The sequence below is a fragment of the Phoenix dactylifera genome, chromosome 18 (assembly GCF_009389715.1).
Source record: "Phoenix dactylifera cultivar Barhee BC4 chromosome 18, palm_55x_up_171113_PBpolish2nd_filt_p, whole genome shotgun sequence".
Lineage (NCBI taxonomy): Eukaryota > Viridiplantae > Streptophyta > Magnoliopsida > Arecales > Arecaceae > Phoenix > Phoenix dactylifera.
The window spans coordinates 6,104,050-6,112,997 of NC_052409.1; the positions used below are offsets into that span (position 1 = coordinate 6,104,050).

General features: G+C 39.3%; 1 protein-coding gene across 1 annotated transcript; it reads left to right on the plus strand.

The window, feature by feature from the left end:
- Positions 1 to 7,751: 7,751 nt before the first annotated feature.
- LOC103722561 lies at positions 7,752 to 8,948 on the plus strand. Its single transcript, XM_008813159.2, has one exon. The coding sequence runs from the start codon at positions 7,925 to 7,927 to the stop codon at positions 8,813 to 8,815; it is 891 nt and encodes a 296-aa protein (XP_008811381.1). The 5' UTR covers positions 7,752 to 7,924; the 3' UTR covers positions 8,816 to 8,948.

An 8,948-nucleotide genomic window follows, 5' to 3' on the forward strand; every position in this document is an offset into this window, starting at 1 on the left:
GGAACAAGAGATCAATACTGAAGGATATTTATTTGTCCCACATGACAAGTAACGACGTAATTCACCAATGAAATCTATCTTTGTTATAATTAAACATATGTTCTGCAAACTAAACCACCAAATGAAGGTCTGTTTTTATAATAATGGTGCAAAATAATACAACATCCATTATAATCGGTTATTTAGCATTCTAATGGTATGTTATATTGGAAATATCAGCAATTGTTTCACTTGTATTGTTTTTGTAAATAAAACAAAATATTTTCAATATTCAAATTTTGTAACCAAGTTTGTTCTCCAAAAGAGATAGTATAGGATAAGAATTTTCTATTAAATAACAGTAGTTTTGAAAATAACACCACTATCTTTGCACTAGTGTTTGTTATTTTCTGTTCCAATGCCATTGTAATAGCCATTATAACAATCACTTGTTTCATACTAAAGAGTGTGAAATCACAAATAATAGCTATTATAATTGTTATAATGGTTAACAATGGTTTAGATAGGGGTCTGTTATAACAAAATAATGCTATCATTGAAACCTTGCACCAAATGAAGCATCCAACAACTCCCATGAAACTGGATCGAAAGCAGAATGCCGAGGGATAACATGCTTCCTTTCTTGTGCAGTAGCTCACTCCTCTCTACATTCGTTTTAAGCTTAAGACTAGTCAATTAACCCACCCTATGGTCAATTGAGTGACAAGGCAACTTGGCAACGCTTTAACAAATCACTTTAGACACAAAAAAAATAAAAGAACCACATATCAACCTATGATTATTCCTCTCTTACATTGGAGCTCATCAGCTACTGGTAATTAAATCATGGGAATCTATTTTAGCTTTAGAAAGAAAAGAAAAATGATAGAGAATCACTCCTCTTAATATTTGATTAGATATTGAGAGCGAAATTGCTGCACTTTCTCGCAACATAGTTTGAACTTTGAAGTGCCATTTTAGCATGGCCAATGGAAAACTAGTGCTTGGGTAACTATAATCCAAGCCAACAGGGCCAGAGGAGTAGGTAGCTGCCATTGAGCTTTAGGAGTTCACTAAGCATTTAGATGAGTAATTCTGTTATCATGCTTATGAAATTGTTGTTGGTGCTCCTGCTGTAATGGAGAACCACAAAAAGGGCTCAGGTTCGGCTCTATATATCATCTTACTGGAAGCTAGTGGGCCTTGGTATGGCAAGTTCCCAGCACCCATGGGCAAGTTTGTGGGCACTTTGAACTCGACCCAAAGTGCCTTGTTGTAGCCCAGAACTTCACCCAAACTACTAGTCAGAACTCAGAAAGATATAAATGAGTAACAGCTACCCAACGAATAATTGATGTGGAATTAAACACACATCCACACTGATCCTCACATACTCCTCTCGATGTGAGAGCTCTGGTATCCTTGTCAGGCTAAGGGTTAGAATTCATTCAAATCTAATCACAAACGCCACGATCGAACCATAATAAACCTCCATGAATCCGTGTCGTAGTGTCCTCTATTCCACATAGATTATAGGTCAGATTCACTCTGATATCATTTTGACAATCCAAGACCTCAACCAAAAAATCTAGCTAGAAGGTATTATTTGAATTCGTTGATCTAGTATAAATACTCAAGATCTACCGAGTGAATAATCGGTATGGGATTAAACATATGCCCACATAAGAATTACCATTTCAAAGAAAAAAATAATCTACCAGTTAGGAAGGTGTGAGAATACATATTTACGGAATGGCTCAGATATGTACGCTAAGACACGATGCAAGCGCATGACTCTTTTGGTGGGATATTACAGGGCTTTTAAGCCACGTTGAGTTGCAGTTAATATCTTCAAGTTATTTGATTTATTAATATCAAAATCCAGCAATGTACTAAAAACAAAAAACAAAAAAAATCAAAATCTAGCCTGGGTGATAATTGATGGTAAAGTGAGAAATTATTAGTTAGATCGGATCCACCATCGAGAAGGCAGACTAGTCTGACTTGAAAGCAACACAGCGAAACATGAATTGAGAAGAAAGAGGATGGAAAAGGGAGTCGAGGCTTGTGGTGCTTTATGATTGGATTGGCCCACCAGCTTAGCGGTGGATCTAGTCTAAAGAAAAAATTTACTAATAAATTAGTAAAACTGAACAATCATGTAAGCTATCAACTCAAAAAATATATTACTATCCAACATAGCAGTTGATCAGGCCAAAGACCAGGTAAACATGGTGACTCCCTGGCTCCCAATAATTCTAGTTCTTTTTCCTTCAAAATGAAGGCAAAAATAAAGAAGGCAAACAATTAATGCTCCATTTGCTATGGTTGGACTGGCATTGAGGTACAAGTCTGATTTGGTTCTAATTTTGGTCATATCCAACCCTAACCCAAATCCAAATCCAGTTAAAACACTGTAATCGTATTCAATAATAAACCCAAAAAGAATCAGGTATTAGGTTCGACTTTGGATGAAGTCAATTTTTATCTAGTTATTTTGCCCTACTTGTAGATTTTTTTTAAAAAAGAAAATATACTACCTCATAACTTTAGAAATACAAAAATGCAGAATCATAGAAGTTATACACAAAAGAGAGCATCTATTTGCTTAGTATTTTTGTTAGCTAAGAATCTGTGCAACCAAAAAAAATATTAAGAAAAAGAAATCCTACAAGAGTCAAGCTTAACATAAAGATTAAATCATAACAAATATATTGTAATAAATTAATTTATTAGTAACAACTACTAACAATAACAACACATGACACAGAAATTTCATGGAATAATACAGGTTACTGTTTCATTACTCCCTTTTTTTTAGCAGTTAAGAGGAAAAATTGATACATGGATATACATACATAGATATGTATCTGTGTACGTATGTACATATGCATGGAATCAGATCAGATTTCAGGTTTTTGGATATTGATACACTTAAATCCAAACCTAACCTAGTAAGATTTCATTTATAATTTTAGGATACAAACCTAACCCAATAGTTTATTGGGTTTAGTTTTCAAAGCCAAACCTTATATCTCATGTTGGTTTGAGATCGGTTAGCTAGTTGTCAGTCTCCATCGACACCCGGTATGAGATACATTAATTTAGGCATTAGTAGGTATAGAACAAGTATGAAAGATGGGAATGCGCAAGTTAATTAGCCGCTTGTTTTCATTATCCTATGAACATGTTTTGACTTTCTTAATTTTTTTAAATTAAAAAATTTATATAGGTATTGAATCCGAGTATCCAAAAAAAACAGAATATTTAATGGAAGAATAGAAAATTCTTTTGAACAACCTATTTTAATAGAAAAGTCCCTCCACCTTTGAAGGCAAGATAAGATACCTCGCCCACACACCGGAGTGCTCTCGAAGCCACCCAATCTGCAACCCTGTTAGTCTTTCTATAATCATGCTTGATCTAGAAAGTAACATGGTGACTCACCATTGCTTGAATATCTAGAAAATTCCTTTTCTTGTGCGTGGCATAAGACTTCACCAGCTATCAAACAACGGGCCGTGTACGAGAGGTCAGAAACCTTCAGCAGCTGTGACATCGCGTCCAAGACTTCGGCAAGTCTAAAGCCAAAACCAATGCTCGCATCCTCTAATGACTGTCATCTTATGCTATAAATCCATCTGTTCATGGACAACTTAAGCCTTAATTTACTCGTTATTAATTAATTGCTAACTTGTTCACAGTTTTAATATAGCTTGGCCGGTTATGCCTAAAGATTTGGACATTTTGGGGATGCAAGGCAAGAAAAAGACTTGTTGTGGATGTAGTTGTTGGAGATGGACTTTGAAGTCATACCCTTTTTTCATGCACTTGAATATTTAAGTATAGAAGCATTGAACCCATCGACTGATTGCTAAATAAATTAAGCATTAAGCTTCATGCCTTGATTAGAAAAGAACAAACACTGGGACAAAACTCGAGTAATTCCACTGCCAAACTTGACACCTTCAATGCCTTTTCTGCTCCACTCTTTGTTTCCAATGCAGATTATTTAGGAGCTAATAAGGTTTGATGATGATGAGGATTTCAACTTCTGTTTTTGTCTTATCATTACTAGTAGAATAAACACAAAAAATAAAATCTAAGATGCGTGATGTTGCAGTTTTATGCTTGTCTAAACAATGGGGCATTTCTTACTCATGAATTGACCTCTTTGAGACCTAATTTTTTGGCGACGTTCAAGGATCAATTAATTCTAGGTGGTGGTCATTTTATTCCCATAAGACAGCCCAACCAACTAGGATAGTGATTCATGCTAAGGGATCTTAATTTCCTAGTGAAATTCCATGAACCAGTATTCTTTTCTTATCGGTTCGATCGGTTGTCCTTCATTTTCAAGCCAGGGTCAACAAGACCTATTACTTCTGCTCCCTTGTGCACCAAAAGCTTGTGGAAAAATTCTATAGAAATTTGGTCTCCTTGAATTGGTCAGAACACGCATGCACCTTTCAAACATATGGAAACTACGAAGAAATGTTTAACAATAACTAGTTCTCAATTGTCATTGATGTCCAAGTAGTCATCCATATATTTTCCACAACTTTTCTATATGATATTTTGATTTTATATTTTTATTTCCATAGGAGATAATTTTGCTTTTACCGGTTCTTCCTTCATCTAATGCTTTCCATGCTTCTCGAAGCGACGGGCATTACTCACGTTAGAGGTATATGAAATGAAATACCCCGAGAGCCAGAAGTATTGAAGGAATGGCCATAGGAATGGGCGCATCATGACACGTTTTGACCCCCCCCCCCCCCCCCCCAAAAAAAAAAAAGCGACAGGCATTACTTACGTTGAGGTATATGAAATGAAATACCGTTTTGACCCAAAAAAAAAAAAAGCGACGGGCATGGCGAAAGCAGCATATCATCTGCACCATCCACATCCTGTGCAACATGTTAGAATGAAGAGTCATCTTCAATATCATACATTCAGGACTTGCAACATTTGCATATCATGCAGGTGGTCCTAGAAGAGAGAGAGAGAGAGAGAGATGCATCAAGAACCATTAAATAAACAACTGACAAATTATTAAAATTTACGATGTCATTGCATGTAACACGTACCTACATCCATGTAACACACACATGCAAAGCACCTAGCATCCAATATTAGAAAGCAACTTGGTGCAATATATGATTCAGGAGTAAGTTGTTAGCTACATACAACCTACCATTTCAAAACTTGGTGCAAACTGACAAATGCATATGAAAAAGATTGCCTATTGTTGGAGTATTTCAAAATTCCAAGCCTACCTTTTTTTTTTCTTCTCTTGTATACTTTCTTTAGTCCCACATTAGAAAGAGATGAAACTCGAATGATCTTTATATAGTTTTTAGCCTTTTTAACCTAGTGAAGCAAAGAAAGTAAGTAGCCAACGCGCGAATGAGCCCAATAGAGACCCAAGCCAATATTGGCAGATTCGATCTGAAAACGGGTTAATCGAATGCGTCGCGCTCGATCATCTACGCAGAGACCCCCTCCCTCCTTGTGCGGGAGTTGGGCTTGAGCTCCTCAACCAATAAGTTCTTTAATTTTTCTTACCATCTATTCTTTTCCTAACACCCACTGCAATTGTTGCCTCGCTTTTGTTGTCGGCTAATGTTTTATGATCATATCATTGCATGCAAGGTATTGGACTGCCATCGAATGAAGTGTGATTCATGCGACATGAGATGTTAGCTCACCAAACCTGTTGAATGATGGTTTTACTTGAACGATCACACGGTGCACTGATTCAAACAATTAACCAAACACTTGACCTAGGTGCCTAACACTCAGCTAACAAGTAACAAAGCACAGACTGAAATGAAAAATTTTAGATGACACGAGGTTGATTAGATGCAAAAAAAATCACCTTTAAAGTAGAAACTTCCAACCATGCGCAGACATTGCCCTCGAACAAGGCCAAAAGTCCACAATATCTAACTTTACGCTCGCACCAGTATAAGCATTATCGAATACACTAAGATTTTCTCTAGCTATGTATAAATGGACCCCTCAAATGTGTCGAGTTATTACCTCTATCATTTCAAGGTGTCACAAATGCAATAACCTAACATTAGGGTATAGTTTCCTTCCATAGAACGACATGATACCTAAGGTTCTAGTAATCAAAAATTAAGTTGCAACTACTTATAGACCCTGTTTGGCAAAGCTATTGGCAGTAGAAATTTCAGAAGTAAAGCTTTTATAAAAAGCTATTTATTGTTTGGTAATTACATTTATAAAGTGTTGTGGACTTTAATATATATTTGGCAAATAAACTAAGGTAAGACAAAATGACCATAAAGGATATTGCATAGTATTATACAATAGAGCATAATAAAATATAATATACATTAACACATAAATATATGATATAGTATAATATTACTATAATATAATATAATATTATTTTAATATAATTAATACAATATTTTATACTATAACATAATATGATATTATATAATATAACATATCAACGTATTATGATATAATGTAATATAAAGGAATATTTTCTGTAATTATATGTATTTTGGTTTAAAAAGAAAAATTTTATAAATCTAAAACAGCTTTTCAATGCGTGCTAAAAATATTTTTCCAAAGAAGCCCCATTTTGGAACTTTTCCCAAGTAAACGTTTTCAGATTTCTAGCAAAACTAAAACAGCTTTCTGATTTTTTTACCAAATACCTATATTTCATCCAAAAATACTTTTAGAGGATTAGAATGTGCTTTCTGTCCTACAAAAGCTCTGCCAAACAGGGCTATAAAACTACTAGAAGTCTCTATAGTGTCACAAATGCCAGAACAAATGTGTTCATCAAATTAATGCAATTTCACGCAGCATAGTTGTGGTTAGAAGGGGATACACTTATGGTTATCTCATGGATTAATACAGGCCAAACATCCAAATTACAAGAAAACTCTTTAAAAGGCATCCTCTAGTGGAAATGGGTACCATTAGCTTTTTTTAATTCAGGCATATACTACAACAAGGCAACCGAGCAGCTGGTTGGGTGGCGGCGGCGAAGCATGGGATTCGAGCTTCTTCTTGGATGGACAAATTTAATTATTTTTGATGCTTATGGTGTATGCTACTCTAGAACCTAATTTACATGTTAGACCTCCAACATGTATTAATATATATATATATATATATATATATATATATATATATATTCATCAAATTTATTATTATTTCACCGAATTTAATGGATAATGCTACATTTGTAATTCAGCAAATTCCTGAGTGGCAGAACAATACGTGGACATGGGCCATGCAACAACATTTTACAATCCTAACCTGTCACCATGCGACATGCCGACGTCAGCAACAGCCACTGCCACCCAGACTTTAAATGGCAGTAATAATTAGATGGGCGCTGTGCTGTACCCAGTGAGTCGTATCCAATCCACTTAGGTCCACAGATCTAACGGCCCCAATTGCCCCATCACCCGAATCACCGCGATTCCATCACCTAAATCACCATGATACCCCCATTATTTTAGAAGAAATAGAGTGAAATATTAGGGTATTCCGGTAAATGTATACGCATTGTTGAAGCAGTGAATACGAGTAAGTGTTGACCCCTGGAAATTTTACATGCTCCTGCGGACCACATTAATTATGCGAAACTGCCGCAGGACCGCCAGCTCCCAAGTCCGTTACTTTGCGTCTCATTTAATGAAATCCGTTTAAATAAAATGGATCCAGAGGATCATTTTAATTAAATTCTTATATTTAATTCCTGCCTTCTGCTCGTGGTGTCGGAGAAGAAGGTGAAGGGAAAAGTTCCAATTTTCCTACCTCTCGATCTCGTTTCGATTTTGTTGGAATCTAGGGTTTCAGCGTCTCTGGCGGGTTCTCCGATGGGGAAAGGGAGGTGGGGCGGGCGGTGGCAGTGGAGCGACGGTGGAGCGGCGGCGGCGGAGGGACGATGAAGTGCGAGAAGCACCCCTACGAGCTGGGCGTCGGCGTTTGCGCCTCCTGCCTCCGGGAGCGCCTCCTTGCCCTCATCGCTGATCAGAACGTGGTCCCCGCCGACTATGACCACTGGCAGCCGGAAACCCCTCCCGGGCCACCGCCGCCACTTGTCTTCCCCCGATCTGTTTCGCCTTACGTCTCCCACCGCCGATCCGTCGGATCCGACGCCTCGGCGGCCTACGGTAGCCACAATAACCATCGTTTCTTCAGCACTCCCCAAGTCGGCCCCACCTTCGACGCCGCTTCCGGCGGATGTGGGGGCGATGTCGACGAGGGGAGGCGCCGGCGCTCCGGGAAGTTCTCCGTCTTCTCGAACCTGTTCCGCCACCACCGATCGGAGGAGGCTGAGAGCGATCTGGGGAGCTTCAAGAGTTACGGATCGGATTCTTGGTTCTCGGCGCTGATCCGCCGCCGCCACCGGAAGAAGAAATCGCGTAGCTTCGCGGCGGCAGAGGAGGCGGAGCCGTCGGGGATGTCCCGGCCGTCCGACCGGGGAATGTCGCCGGTGATGGATGATGAGGCGGAGGATTGTTCTAGTGGGTACTCCACCGAGTCGTCGAGCGGGCGGCGGCGGCGGCCGACCCCGACGCCGATGCGGCGGTTCCTGGCCGGCGCCTACAACCACCACGGCAGTCTCGCCAGCGTCTCGGGCTTCGCGGTCTGCCTGAGCCCGCTGATGATGGCGGGCTCCAACGGCCGGAGGGGGAAGCCGGCGGAAGCGAGTATCTCCGGCGAGCTCCGGAGCACGCCGAGCCAGCACCACCGGCGCTGCGGGCGCCACGGCGGCGCTCGGCTCGGACCGAACCGGTCAAGGAAGCTGGCGGACTTCGGCCGGTTCGAATGACGGTTTTGCCCTCGTCCCTCTTCTCTTTTTACCCGGTCGAGGACATTTTTCTCAAATTTATGTATAGGAATTAGAAAAAAAAAGTTGGACGGTGGAATTGAATGAGCTATATAATATCCTAGTGGTTTCATTA

Bases quoted from the DNA above. Each gene is read 5' to 3' on its own strand.
- LOC103722561 (XM_008813159.2), top strand. From the start codon at position 7,925: ATGAAGTGCGAGAAGCACCCCTACGAGCTGGGCGTCGGCGTTTGCGCC.